At 48.1% G+C, this 15,298-nt stretch overlaps 1 protein-coding gene across 1 annotated transcript in view; it reads right to left on the reverse strand.

Annotated features, from left to right (window-relative positions):
• Positions 1-323: 323 nt before the first annotated feature.
• Positions 324-15,298, reverse strand: part of NID1 (nidogen 1) — an 84,552-nt gene continuing 69,577 nt past the window's right edge. The window contains exons 14-20 of the mRNA XM_026504127.4: positions 14,768-14,940; positions 10,641-10,767; positions 6,792-6,963; positions 5,557-5,714; positions 4,320-4,443; positions 3,317-3,429; positions 324-2,390 (exon numbers count right to left, since the gene is read on the reverse strand). Coding sequence (XP_026359912.1) covers positions 2,269-2,390; positions 3,317-3,429; positions 4,320-4,443; positions 5,557-5,714; positions 6,792-6,963; positions 10,641-10,767; positions 14,768-14,940 — 989 coding nt within the window. The 3' untranslated portion in view covers positions 324-2,268. The remainder of the gene's footprint in view (positions 2,391-3,316; positions 3,430-4,319; positions 4,444-5,556; positions 5,715-6,791; positions 6,964-10,640; positions 10,768-14,767; positions 14,941-15,298) is intronic.

The raw sequence follows: 15,298 nt of genomic DNA on the forward strand, positions 1-15,298 counted from the left end.
TCAAGCTTCGTCCATGTTGTAACGTGCTGGAACTTCTTTTTATGGCTGAACGAACGTTCGGCTGTAGTCCTACAACACAGCTTACTCATCCTTTCTTCTGTCGGGCATTTGGGCTGTTTCTACCTTTGGTTCCTGAGAAAATGCTGCTATGAACACTGGTGGACAAGTATCTGTTTGAGCCCCTGCTTCCAATTCCTTTGGGTGTATACTTCGAAGTGGAATTGCTAGATACGGTAATTTTATACTTGGATTATTAAATGGCTATCATCTCAGGGCAAATCAGCCCCCAACAGGAAATTTCTTTATTCAAACAAGATAAAGACTTTTTTAACAAAAAAACTGTTTAATTTTCTGCACTGAGAGTTGTACAGCTGTAAACTCAAGGAATTATCCAATACTTGTATAAATCTGGGGAACAGTTAATAAGCACCTTCAGAGGGTTCCACAGTTTAAGAATTGACCATTTGAAACTTTTAGAATGAACCTAGTAAAATGAAAACAGCTATAAAAACTATACAAAATCATGACAGACATTTGATATAGAGGCCTTGATATGGAATGATAAATATAAAAAAAAGTGAAACTAATTCAGGGGGCTGGGCTGGATAAAAGACCTATGTGTTCCCCAAATCGTGTGATTCTTGGGAGTATATCTGGCTCTCAAAACAGTCCAATTATTCAGGGAAAGGCTCTTTCCTGATCCAGGTGCCACTGGGATGCTGAAGCAGATGAGGGTAACTTGGGGACGAGGTACAGCAGGGGAGGGGGTGGGAGAGGGGGGACAGGGAGGAATGAGCTCACTGAGGTTTGCAGGTAAGAGGAAGGATCTCTTCCCCAAGGAGAAAAACAAGCAAATTCTTCCATGTCCTCAAGTGTAAGTGTTCTTTGGCGAAAGGTACCATTTTCTCTTTGGGATTATTAAAGAGCTTTTCTCATTGCTATTGTTAAATACCCTTCTCTACCCTTTCCTCTTGACCAATCTCTTTGTGAGACTTTCCGCTGAGCCTTCTCTACTCCCTTACCCTAACCTTTCCTGACTCCAACTCCTTATGCTCACCTTTCAATCCAAAATTCTTATTGTTTTGCAACTCTGGGAAGCAGCTGGTAAAAGGTAACACTAGGTAACTACTCGTCTGGCCTGGAGATGTTTCTGAACACAGAAACATGACAGATGGCAATGGTCTCTTTAATTACACCAGTGAGCAATCAAGGGTCTGGGTCAGTAGTATAAATACTCAGTCCGGCCCTCTTTGATGAGAAGACAGCCAGCAAGGGCCATGCGCAGAGGGAGAGACAAAGGAGAAATAAGCTCATGTTGACTGTACGTCGGCTCTCACCAGTGGGGGAGGGAGGTGAGGGACTGTAGGGGGGTCATCGCTGGTACCAGCCCCCAGCTATGCCTGAGGTGAGGGAGGTGGGACATCACTGCCAACTGTGAAGCGAGGCCACTCAAGAGACCAGATGCTGGGATCCGGGTGCTTTGTGCAAAGAGGAATACTTTGGTCACCACTGGTGTAACTTAAGGCACTTCTGAAAAATCTTCATTCTCAAACTGACCTGACTGTACACTTTGAATTCCTACCACTGGACACTCTTTTGATTGAAGGCTTTACCTACCAGAGGCTACTGCTGAAATGCCAGTAACTGATCTGGGAGGGGCTGCTCCTCATCGCCCACAAGTATCCACACGGCCCTAAGACAGAGTGGGTTTTCAACGAAGGGCAAGGCTTGCTCACTGTGGTGGGGGCCTTGGGCAGGAGGCAGGTGGTACAGAACTCAGGGGGGAGCAGCTACGAAGATGAGGAGGGAAATCAAAGCACCAAGAGAAAAGAGGGGGAGAGTTAACTCCCTCCTTCATTCACAGCCTTGCCTAGGTGGCCCTGGCTGGTGTGTCAGGGAGAAAACAGGATGGCAGGTGCATCGGAGTGAGGCTGAGCTCATAAGGCCACAGGGGGAGGGGGCAGCTCAGGCCTGGGGAGGCTCTGCTCACCACTGGGGTGCTAAGTTGGGGAAAGGTTCCAGAGCACTGAGATGTGCATACAATCCTCCCTTGGGGGTAGGGGGGTTCCGTCGGGGTGTAGGGGAAGAGGCTTTCCCATTCTGGAAACCCAGGGCATATGTTTTGGGGAACAGTGAGGGGAACACTGTTGGGGCTCAGGCTGGGTAGGACCTGGGCATGGTGGCCACCAGGTCAGATAGTTTTCAGTCTGGACCCTTTCAAGTAGGGTGCTGCTGAATACTTGCAGAGGGAATGAGGCACTCCTGTCTTCATTTCCGCTCTATACAGTCAACTCCCAGCGTGTTGTCAGGGCAACGGCAGGTCCTGCTTCCGGGGGTGGCCAAGCAGAGGTGGGTGCAGCCACCATTGTTCACTGAGCAATAGTTGTGACCTGAAAAAGGCAGAAATCAGTTCAACCGCCCCCAAGAGAGTAGCCTCCAGATGAGCCCCCTTTTTGGTTTCCAGGGGACCAAGCACGTGGGTGCTCGAGGAATAGGAAATCCTCATCACTAAGGATTTGCCAGGTGGGCAAAAACGTCGTTTCCCAATTCCTGAGTTGGGGACTGTGCAGATTTGCCATCAAAGCTACTGAACGGGACTCAGGGAGGATTTTCTAGCTTTGATTAGGACACAGAGCTGGGCTTTTCAAGCACAAAGGGCTCTCTGTCTAGCTTGTCCCTCGGCTTCACACTGGACTGGGGGGAGTTGGGAAGCCAAGGAGGGTGAGTTTGGAGAGAGCAGATTCTGGAGCCGGGCTGCCTAGCTCACCCCCAGCCGTGCCACTGGGAGCTGTGGCACTCTGGGCCAATGGCTTCAGTTTTCCTTATTTATAAAATAGGCACAAGCATAGTACCTGCCTCGTGGGGTTGCTATGAGGATTAGTGACCCAATGAGCACACAGCAGAGAACGCTGGGTCGATGCAGGTGAGGTACCCAGCTCCGGGTAAGCACCACATCCCCATTCGTGATTATTAGGAGCAGCAATTACTATTGTGGCTGTGAGGCCACATGGATGGACTTTTAAAGCAGCAGAGACTGTAACACGGATGTTCCTATTTGGAACCTGAAGACCACATCCTTCTAGAGCCAGCCCAAGATTCAGTGCTTTCCCTCACCCTGCCCACCATCTCCACCTCATCCCCTGATGTTTTCCACGTGACTCACCCTCTAAATAATGAAGACCCGTGATGGAAGGGACTGTGTCTCACCTGCCACGTGATCAGGGCTGCGAGAGGCCAGACAGGTAGCAGCCAGGATGTGGGCTTGGAGCCTCATGGCACCCCCAGCCCCAGAACAGTAAGAGCACAGGTGAGTTACCTTGGGGACACTGAGACAGGGCCGTGGTGACGCCATATAGCCGGGTCTGCTTGTGGGGGTGGAAGGTATCCGTCTCTTTGGAAATGGCAAGATCTACAGCAATCACGGAATTCCTACGGAACACCAAAGGGCAGAGGGTAAAGACCCATCTGATGGCCCAACCCTCTGTCTACAGGGCAGCCTCTTCTGCAGTTTTGGGGACAAACTGGAGGCCACGTCGAGACACACTGGCCTGCCTTCTTAGCCATCCCTCCCTCCTCCTGTGGAGGGACACGCCTGCGTTTCTCTGGCTTCTTCAAAAAGGACAAAGATTAGCTAATCTCTCCCCTCAGCTCTAAATTCCAAGCTGAGAAAGCGACTTTCTATCCAGATGCCCCCGGCCACAGCCGCCTGCTCGGTCTGACCCTTTGTGCAGGCAGGGGTGGTCAAGAAGGGGCTGTGAGAATACTGCAGCTTATGAAGCGTAATGAAGGGGCGCCTGGGTGGCACAGTCGTTAAGCATCTGCCTTCGGCTCAGGGCGTGATCCCGGCGTTCTGGGATCGAGACCCGCATCAGGCTCCTCCGCTATGAGCCTGCTTCTTCCTCTCCCACTCCCCCTGCTTGTGTTCCCTCTCTCGTTGGCTGTCTATGTCAAATTAATAAATACAAATCTTAAAAAAAAAAAAAAAAAAAAAAAAAGCATAATGAAGTAGGGGCATGGTGTGGGCCTGGAGCCCACCCGCCAAGGGACCCCGGGCCAGCTCCTGGGGAGAGAACAGACACGCTCCAGAAGTCCAAGTGGGTGCCCGTCCAGGAGCATCCCGGTGACAAACAGCAGCTCCTGCTGCCCAGGCATCCTCGGCCCTCACTCTTCTTGACCCTCCTCTCCTGACAACCAGAAGGGTGAGGCAGAGGGCGGGCATCTCTGGACACTGGAAGGTCAAGCCAAGGGGCCACGCGGGGAGGGCTTAGCCTCCCAGAGACAGGGTGGCAGGGCAGGCTCCCCGGCCCCCGCTGACGTACGTCTTCCAGTCCGTGTAATACAGATGCTTCCCGTAGCTGGTGACAGCGAAAGGGTACTGGAGTCCTTCGAGAACCTTGCGTCTGCCGGACTGCCCGGGCTTCAGACACTCCACCCGATTGGTGCCTGTGCGGAGCGAAAACAAGGCATTCATTGTGCACACAAGAAACGGCCCCTTTGTGTCAAGACGAGTAACGAGGGCAAGGGTGAGAGAAGTCAGTGCGACGATGACAGATCCTGGAGAACACATGTGACCTGCTCTTCAACAGTGGAAAGCTTTCTCTCTCCTCTGCCTTGCCCCCTCGCTGGTCAACCCCCACCTCCGCTGGGGGACCCACACCTGGTTCCAACGTGGACCAGAGCAGAGGGGCCGTTCCTTGCTCCACCCATTCCCGGAGCAGCTGGGGACTTAGTTGGAATGACGACGTCCTCCAGCTCTGGCTCAAGTCCCTAACCCCTGAAGCCTCCCAGGCCCTCCCTCCCTCCCTCCCTGCATTCAGAGCCCTTACCCCAGAGGCAAGATGCACTCCCTACACCCCCCGTGGCAGCTGACAGTATTGGGGACAGGGCAGGTGCTCCACAGACACTTGACAGATGACTGACCGTGCTCCCTGATGGAGCATCCCGCCCACACCCCTCACCGGAGGGACACCCCAGGGCAGGGGCTCACAGCAGGACTGCACGCCTTTCTCTTCCTTGGCTCCAAGTCCTGCCTGAGCCCTTGGGGACCGACGCGAGCTAGAGGAATGTAAGTCATGAATTGCATAATAGATAGATAATACTAGGACGAGGACAGGCTCTAGGGGTCAGCACACTTTTTCTCCAAGGGCCAGATGGTAATTAATTTAGCTTTTGTGGGCCAAGAGGCAAAATTGAGGACATCCTGGAGGCATTTATGTAACCTCTTAAAATGTAACATTTAAAAATGTAAAAACCATTTATAAGACCAAGGTGGTACCAAAGCAGGTGGCTGGCTGGATGTGGCCCATGGGCTACGGGTTGCTGACCCCTGACTGAGCTAATCGAGAACTCACCCTGGACAGTGAGGGTTAAACCTAGAGAAACAATATGTTTCAGAGCAAAGATGGGCAGCTCTTTTTGTGCGGGAAAGTAAAAGAGCTATCTCACGCCCTCTTCCCCAGAGACTAGCCCATAGTGGGTAAGGATAAATGTTTAGTTTAAAGAAAAAAAAAAAGCACTGCTCCAACCCCAGGAGTCAGGCCTGGGGCTTTCTGTCACCTGCATCCACCCAGCAGAGCTGAGACGAGTAGGCATCAAATGTCAGCCCGTTGGGCAAGCCCAGGTCGTCCTGCACGAGAACCCTCCGGTTTGTGCCGTCCATGTAGGAAGTTTCAATTTTGGGGCTATCTCTGTTCCAGTCGGTCCAATAAAGGTTCCTGGAGGAGGAAAAGGAAGGGAGAGAGAAAGAGTAATAACGAAGCTGGATGAGAAGAAGTTTATGAAAACAACTTTCAAAAAACCCACGATGAAGACATTAGCAGGCGTTCAAACACAGAACGGCTAAAATGGGTCTGGAGGCGATAAGACATGTTCTCCTTTGCAAAGAGACTTAGATTTGGTTCTTTGTTTCAATTTGATGACCCTGTTACTGTGAATTCACTTCCCTTAAACATAACTGACATCTTCTATCTTGCTAAAGCGGTTCAAAAAGACAGCACAAAACAGAACACTGCAATGAGACAAACACGTGGGAATTCCTGTCTGCTGTCCCTACACAGGGGCGCAGAGCATCTGCCATCAGGGAGGTGGCCATGGGGCCACAAAATTAGAGATGTGACCTCACAGGGAAGGGATCAAAGTGTGAAAGTGCTGAGGGCCTGGTGTGTAAGATTCAGAGCCTGTTGTAGGGAAAAAGAGAGAAAGCACTGATGTGATGACAAAACCCAGGAAGGGGTCTTCCAAGTGTCCATGGTGTGTTGGCCTGAGCCCCGGGGGTACTTATGCTCCTCGGATACCCTTCTGGGGTTGATATAATACAACACAGGTGTTGATCCACATTCAACTCAAATGGAAATAACCAGTTTCTGAGCTGTCGACTTACAGAGTCCATTCCTAAAAGATTTAAAAGTGGAACATGGGAGGGGGGTGGGGGACTGGGATAGGCCAGTGATGGGTATTAAGGAGGGCATATATTGCATGGTGTTATATGCAAACAATGAATCATGGAACACTACATCAAAAACTAAGGATATACTGTATGGTGACTAACATAACATAATAAAAAATTATTAAAAAAAAAAGTGGAACATGGGATCAAGTCCATAGTCACGGGGAATTGGGATAAATGTGCTGGCATTCCACTGTGCGTGTCTCTAAGCCACCCACCGAGACCTGTTCATCCCGTGACACATTCATTTCGGGAGAGCAATGCCGGAGTTAGAGCCTAGTGCTTGAGAATATATAAAAGAGCAGTTGCACACGGAATAGACGCACACCCAGATTTACACAGTTACCCTCGCACGGAGTCCGTTACGATGCCTCTGGGATTCACCAAATCGGTCTCAAACAGCACCCGGCGCTGGGTGCCATCCAGCCTTGCAACTTCTATTCGATCCAAGTGAGAATCAGTCCAGAAAATGTTGCGGCCAAGATGGTCAAGGGCGATGCCTTCTGGACTTCCAAGATCTAGACCCAAACATAGGACACTTCTGGGTTTAGGGTTTTCTGATTACTCTGTGTTATTTCACATGGTGTTCAACCCTTGCACTTCGGGGAAACAAATGGGAATGTGGAATGCTTGTTGCTTATAAGTTAACCAACACTCAAAGTGATGAATTAAAAAATGTCACTCATTCACTTGGTGGACATCTACCCTGTGCACCATATTGGAAACCAAGCCCATAATCACATGTAAGCTGTGGTCCCAGCTTCCAGGAGCTTGCAAGCAATCACAATTCCAACTGAGTTCTGGTTTTATGGGAACACGGAGGTGGACATTGGACTTAGCCTGGGGAGACCCAGGAAGGATTTCTAGGGGAGGTGACATCTTGTGAAGCTAGCTCTCAAAGGACCAGCAGGAGTTTGTCAGGCAAAGACCCTGGATGAGGGATGCCAGGTAGTGGGACCAGCACATAAGTATAAAGGAAGAGAGGACATGGCTTGAAGTGAACTCTGCATCATTTTGGATGGCTGGAGTTCATGAGGATGGGAGAGCGGCCAGCAATGAAGTTAGGACGCCCATGTTAAGGAGCTTACAGCTTAGCCCACGAGCAAAGGGGAGGCATAGGAAGATCCTAAGATGGGAATGGAATGAATGGATTTGCCTTATTCATTAGTTATTGGGGGAAAAGGATCATCTCAGAGAAGTAGTACCAAGAAATCACTGCTGTTATTACTTTTTTTTTTTTTAAAGATTTTATTTATTTATTCGACAGAGATAGAGACAGCCGGCGAGAGAGGGAACACAAGTGGAGGAGTGGGAGAGGAAGAAGCAGGCTCCCAGTGCAGGAGCCTGATGCGGGGCTCGATCCCAGAACGCTGGGATCACGCCCCGAGCCGAAGGCAGACGCTTAACCACTGTGCCACCCAGGCGCCCCTGCTGTTATTACTTTTATACAAGTATTAGAAGTGCAAAGAGGGGGTGTCAGTGATCACAAGTAACACTCCCAGAGTCCTTAGTAGGTTGTAAGTGACTGGTGTTCAAGCCAGGGGTTGCCACAGGGTAAGCCGAATGCAACATGAGCCTTCAGTGCCCACCTGACCTAACCACAAGTTCAAGACTGCAATGATTCCCTGACTACAAATAAAAGCAAATTAAACATTAGATCCCTACCAGGGTTTTATCGGTCACTTAGGATTCTTTCCTAATCTTACTGATTCCAGAGCTAAAGGTCACTTAGTATGGCTGGAAGCCAGGAAGGGAAAAGGCCAAGGATGAAGCTACCCTACCCAAGGGATCCCAGGTTTGAGGAAATCATCCCCACACTGTGTTTTTTCGTCAGTGTGTAAGCGGTTTACAGCCTCTGCTCTCTCGTATCAGCCTTCACTAGACTCCTAATATGACCTTGACTGTGGATGCTGGACACACCAAAGCCCTGCCCCCCGGAAAGGATGCCTGCCAGAGGAAGTTTATAAAGAATGAAAAACAGCCTTTGAATAAGGTTTTTATTACTCAAACCAGAAGTAGAGATTTGTGAAGTATTAAAATATTTCCCACATCCCTAGGGGAGAAGGGGCAGGGAGCCTGACCTCCGAAGACCTCTTCTGTCTTTCAGACAAAACCAGAATAAACCATTCCGGGGTATATCTGGTATGAGCACAACCTCTGCCAGTGACATGAGCCTCTCAGACACACAGAAAAGTCGGGGGAAAGGCTATTCAATGGCACTATTTCAAAAGTCACCCAGGGGCATCCAGAAACTCCGTGTCATTCTGTCTCCTTCTAAACAGCTCTGGTCCCGACTTTGAACCCAAGAGCAATCAAACCTCCTTTTCCAACCAGGAAAATACTTTCTTTTTGAACTATCACACCAAAGAAAGGTCTGGAAAACCTCACCCTTTACTGTGCAGTCAGGGCAAGAAGGGAAGACAGCAAGGTGGTATTTTCCATACTGCTTATGTCAAGAGGAAACAGATTATGATATTTATTAAAGCTATTTGCTTAGGAGTTTCACTCAAGGAAAGAGAGAGATGCTTAGCATTTGGACCACATGAAATAAAGAAGAGCTCCCCACCCCCCCTTCACTCACTAGGGAAGCACCAACCTGTACCATGACGAAGACTGGAATGGAAGATTCTTTCTCTCATTTTAAATAGGAGAAAATTTACCCCTGGTGATCTTCCCTCTACAAAGATCACATTCTAGTTTCATTCTGTGTTTTCAAAGTGGACTTCTGCCTGGAATGTTTCTGACTGAGCGGAAAGCCTTCTTGGATGATTATCAGTTCCAGAAGCAACAGGAAATAGCAGTGGTGACCTACTCCCCTCTTCCACTGGGTTTGGAAGTCAAACCATAGATAACAGCAACAACATTTTTAACAGAGAGAGATGCAAAACGGCATTTTCAAAATTCTGTTCATTAAGCCAAACCATGCAAACTGGCAGACATTATTTAAGTAGCACCTTGGCTTCTAGAAAAGGATGCGGGGTCTATGCCCAAAGCTAAACATACTTAACTCAAGCTCAGCTTGATTCCTGCTCCTGCTGCATCACCTTTTGTGAAGGAGACAAGGAAGAAGAAAAAAAAAACCTTCTGCACAGGCTGTTCCACAGGCACAGGCACATGGACCCTTCCAGAATATCAATTGTTATGGAACCATTAAAGTGGAAATTGGAAAAGCGATATTCAGCCCCAGTCGAAAGAAATACCAAACGAAGCTCATACATTTTGAAGGCGTAGCTTTGATCTGAGAGTTTTGCCGAGGAAGCAAGATGATTTTACACAAGACCTATCACCGGCACAACAATGTCTTTTGATCGAAAATATCTGCAAGTCAGCTGATGAGTTACTGACTTAGCAACATGTAACACTTGACCTTGTCGGTAAAGGGGAATTTATACAGGCCCTTGGGGCCTTAATCTTGATAAAACATATCCGTATAAAATAGTCACGACTTGTTGAATGTAGGCATCACATAACGCACAGAGTCCTTGACTTAAATCGACTTCTATGACTTAAGGAATCGAGGTTAAATGTTGAAGGGAGGCTGTGCCAAAGTGTTATGCACTTCATGATCGGTAATGCCAACTAACAATTGAGGAATGTCTATGAAAGTTCAGGCTGCTTTGCTGTACTCTGTCACAAGCAGCTTGAGCAAGAGCCAGTGGGGGTAAGGTAGAAAAGGACGCCCCCCACCCACCATGATGCCACAGCTTAAAGTGACAACTTTGGCTTGAAAACTGTCTTGGGAACAGACAACTATCAGGGATAGTATTTGCCAATATGCTTGTAATCCTCCCCACTTTATGATGCACCCGCCTAATGGAGCACACAGTAGGGCAGACATTCTAAGAATCAATTTTAGGCTCAACACCAAAGTGGACGACTGAGTTCGGCCCTTACTGCTCATTAAAACTTCCTAGATAAGCTTTTAGAGAAAGGCATGGGCACTTAACTTGTTTTAATTTTATTCTTCTTAGGCTAGCAACAATGCCCAGCTAAGATGTTCATGATTTAATGATGAGTCCTTGGAGGACTTTTCAGAGAAGGCTGGAAAGGGTGGTGTTGAGGCCAAGAGCCCAGTCCCACTCAAATCACTATATCCTGTATGCAACCATACACTCCACCCCTCTGCTCTCCCCCAAGAGCCACTTGGGCTGCCAGAAGCCAAACCAAGAAGGAAGAGTGGTATTTGCTCGCCTACCTTGTCGAATGATGGTGGTTGGCTCTCCACCATGCAGACTGGCTCTCCCAATGGAAGGCTCACTGATGTCGGTCCAGTAAACCATCTTGTCCACACAGTCGAAGGCCAGTCCAATGATGACTTTATCCTGGAAGTACAGACAGCATAAGAGTGGCCCACTCACTAGCATCCAAGTGACCAGTGATGGTGGGAATCTTTCATGGGCGCACAGGCATCTGGACACCCTTTATTTTTCTTTTAAGATTTTATTTATTTATCTGATGGAGAGAGGCATGAGAGAGACAGGGAGGGAGAGAGCAAGCAAAAGCAGGAGGGGCAGGAGAGGGAGAAGCAGGCTCTCCACTGCAGGGAGCCTGATGTGGGGCTCGATTCCAGGACCCTGGGATCATGACCTGAGCTGAAGGCAGACACCGAACCGACTGAGCCACCCAGGCGCCCACGGACACCTTTTTAAATGAAGTGTCTTCAAGTCTTTAGTCTACTTAAAATTGCTTATTATTGAGTTGTAGGAGTTCTTTATGTAGTTAAGATAAAAATCTTTTGTCATATACATATATAAGTGTGTGTATGTATGTGTATATAGATTTCAACTCATTATGTCGTTTGTTTTCTCACTTTCTTTTTTTCTTGTTTGTTTTTGTTTTCATTTTCTTAATGGTGTTCTTCAAAAGTAAAAGTTTAAAATATTTATTAAGTTCAATTTATTGTTGTTTCTCTTAGGACTAATGCTTTTTATATATCATCTAAGAAATCTTTACCTACCTAAAGATCATTTTTAAAAAAGTCGCAGATAGGGCGCCTGGGTGGCTCAGTTGGTTAAGTGTCTGCCTTCGGCTCAGGTCATGATCTCCAGGTCCTGGGACTGAGTCCCGTGTCAGGTTCCCTGCTCAGCAGGAAGCCTGCTTCTCCCTCTGCTCCGCTCCCTGCTCGTGTGTGCGTGCACTCTCTCTCTCTCATTCATGTGTGCACATTGTCTCTCTCAAATAAATAAATAAAATCTTTATTTAAAAAGATAGAAATATTGGAAAGAAAGAGGTAAAACTACTCTAAGACAATGTTTGTTTATGTAGAAAATCCTGGGGAATCTATAAAACTATTGTAACTACCAACTGAATCCAGTCCAAGGCTGCAGGGTACAAGGTCAATATAAAAAGGTATTTCTACCTAGTAGCAAAAAATAAAAGTTTTAAAACAGTAATGTTTATAACAGCACCAAAAACAAAGTATTTAAGAACAAATATTTCTAAATGTGCAAGATTCTATACTGAATACCATAAAACATAAGTAAATGAAGAGACAAGTTAGTCTAATAGACTGTAAGATTTAATATTGCTACGCTCTCAATTTTTCCTAAATAGAGTTAAAGATTCAATGACATCTATATCAAAATGCCAGCAGGCCTTTTCCCCCTTTGGTGGAAACAAGCTTACTCTAAAATATCTATGGAAATGCAAAGTGACTATAGAAAGAACTCCTACAACTTAGTAACAACAAACAAGCCAATTACAAAATGGGCAAAGGCTCTGAGTAGACATTTTTCCAAAGAAGATACACAAATGGTCCATAAATGCATGAGAAGATGTGAATATCGCTCATTAGAGAAACACAAATCAAAACCACAATGAGACACCACTTCACACATATTGGGATGGCTACTACTGAAAACCAGGAGATAGTGTTGACGAGAAGGTAGAGAAACTGGAATCTTTATACTGTGCTGGCAGAAATGGAAAATGTCCCGGCTACTAAGGAAAACAGTACGGCAGTTTCTCAAAAAAAAAAAAAAAAAAAAAAAAAAATCTGCAGAATTACCATATGATTCAGAAATTTCCAGGCCTGGTTTACGTTCAAAAAGAGTGAAAGCAGGGCCTCGAGCAGGTCTGTGCACACCCATGTTCACAGCAGCATTAGTCACCATAGCCAATGGGTGGAAACAACCCAAGGGTCCCTCGATGGATGAATGCAAAACAAAATGTGCTAAATCTACACCACGAAATATTAGTCAGCTTAAGAAGGAAGGAGATTCTGACACCTGCTATAACACGGATGGATCTTGAGGACATTCTGCGAAGTAAGCCATAGGATTCCGAAGCATGAGGGACCCGAGAGGAGTCAAGTCCATAGAGACAGAAAGTAGACTCATGGTTGCCCTGGGGAAGGATGGAGTTATTATTTAATGGGCACAGGGTTTCTGTTGGGATGATGAGTGGATGGTGGTGATGGCTGCACCATCATGGCGAAGCGGGTAAAATGGTAAAACTACACAAAAAACAAATACATTAAAAGAACACAGTGAATATTAACCCTGTTGTTTCCAGCGCCCTCCCCTCCACCTATCCCACCTCAATCTTTCACAGTTCCACTTGACACTTGGGCTCCACCCTTCATTTTGGGGGACAATGACTGTCACAGGGAGCTCAGCCCACTCCCGCTACGAGAGCGCGTGCCCCAGAGGACACAAAGGAAGAATCTAGGTTTCAGTGAGGCAACAGAAGAACACAAAGATCAGTTACTCATTCAGCAAATCATTTTTGAGCGCCAAGCACTGCTCTGGCTCTGGGAACACCACTGCGAAACACATACCTCCGTGAAAGAGAGGGACAGTTGCTGGTCTTGTGTGCTTACGTTCTTAGCGGGAACACACACATCAGATACAGAACATATATGTTGATATACGATGTATCGAGCAGTGCTACGGTCAAGACAAAGCAGGATAAGGAGATGAGAGCAGTGTGGACACGGCAGCCAGGACAGGCTTCCCAGAGAGGTGATGTGCCAACAGAGGTGAGGCAGGGAGTGCACAAGTGTCTGGGAGGGCGAGGACTCCAGGCAAGGGGGCAGCAGGTGCAAAGGCCCTGAGATGTGGGTATGTGTGGTGTGTTGAGGACCAGCCAGAAGGCCAGATGGCTGAAGCTGGTTGGGGGGGGGGGGGCGCGGTGACAGGGAATGGGGTGGGAGAAGTGGCTGGGGGCCATGGGAAGAACAGGATTTTATTCTGGGTGAAGGGAGAACCCATCAGAGGGTTTCATGTGGGGGAAGAACATGAATCCAATCAAGGCTAATGACAAGAGATTTTGAAAAACCTCTTCACTCCTTAGGGGACCTGAGGGTCCCCCTCTGCCCTGGCAACCCTGACCGAATTGTGCCAGAAGCCCCCAAGTCTCAGGTCTGGTTTCTTGCTGAGGGGGGTCAGAATTGCAGATGACAATGAACGGCTTTTCAGAAGTGTCCAGCGTCCAACCTCGGGGAGCCTAGGTAGTTCAGTTGGTTAAGTGTCTGCCTTCAGCTCAGGTCATGATCTCAGGGTCCTGGGATCGAGCCCCACATTGGGCTCCTTGCTCAGCAGGGAGCCTGCTTCTCCCTCTGCCCCTTCCCCTCCCCAACCCCCCTTGTGCTCATTCTCTCTCTCTTGCAAATATTAAAAAAATAAAATCCTGGGGCGCCTGGGTAGCATAGTCGTTGGGCGTCTGCCTTCGGCTCAGGGCGTGATCCCAGCGTTATGGGATCAGGCCCCACACCGGGCTCCTCCTCTGGAGGCCTGCTTCTTCCTCTCTCACTCCCCCTGCTTGTGTTCCCTATCTGGCTGGCTGTCTCTCTGTCAAATAAATAAATAAAATCTTAAAAAAATAAATAAATAAAAATAAAATCCTAAAAAAAAAAATAAAGTGTCCAACCTTTAACAGATAAAAATCCCTAACTCACAAAATGCATCTCTGACACTTTGCAAAGCTCAAAGCTAAAGCCTGTTATTGCCTCAGGGCAGATATAAGGATCTAGAGTTGATGGTCTGCCAAACATGAGCCACTATACTAATTTAGCAGGAATGGCAAGGTCAGACCTGGGAGATCACACAAACTGGACTCCTAACTCGTGTGATGCCCCCACCCAAGGGGTCAGACACCACAGTGGTCTCTGCAAGGCCTTCCTGCTTCTGCTCCCTTCCCCTCCTGGAGCTCCACAGGCAGCTCGAGGATACGGTGGCCCCATCCAGAGATGGACACCTGGGGTCACACGCAAATCAAGAGGCTCCCGAGTCCAGAGGCCAAGCCCCTAACTAACTACCCCCTGCTTGATTTTCCGGTCACCGAAGCAGAAGCTGTCCCCAAGTGCAATTAGCCGGCACTCACCGGGGCGTGGAGCATCGTTTTGGCTTCTGTCTTCTGCATGGTGCTTCCTTCCAGGGGGAGGCGCTCGATCTTTCCAGTCTGAGCAAAGAGTAAGTGGGTCCCAGGGGGCAGGGGGATCACGGCGGTAGGAACGGAGGGTCCATGGTGAATCGGGGGAGCCACGGTACTCAGACCTGGGTGGCAGGAGAGGTCAATGAGCAAGGCCTCCGTGCGGCAGGAAAGCACACACCAATGCATGTGTGTGGTGCACGCACGCACGCACACACGGGGTCATGCCACCTTCACGGCACCACAAACTGCACGGCCACACAATGCCCATTGTACATTTAAAAGCACAAGGAGCAGAAAGACCACAAAGGGCATATGTGAAGACGATAAGGCAAGGCATGGGTTCAGTATTAAAGGTCATGTGAAAAACAACAACAACAACAACAACAACGGCTTAGGCTTCCCCTTACTAGAAACAGAAATAATGTAACCATTCCTGCTCTGCTTTGGACACGGGCTGCCACAGTGAACCAAAACGACAGC

This window comes from Ursus arctos, unplaced genomic scaffold (genome assembly GCF_023065955.2).
Source record: "Ursus arctos isolate Adak ecotype North America unplaced genomic scaffold, UrsArc2.0 scaffold_7, whole genome shotgun sequence".
NCBI lineage: Eukaryota > Metazoa > Chordata > Mammalia > Carnivora > Ursidae > Ursus > Ursus arctos.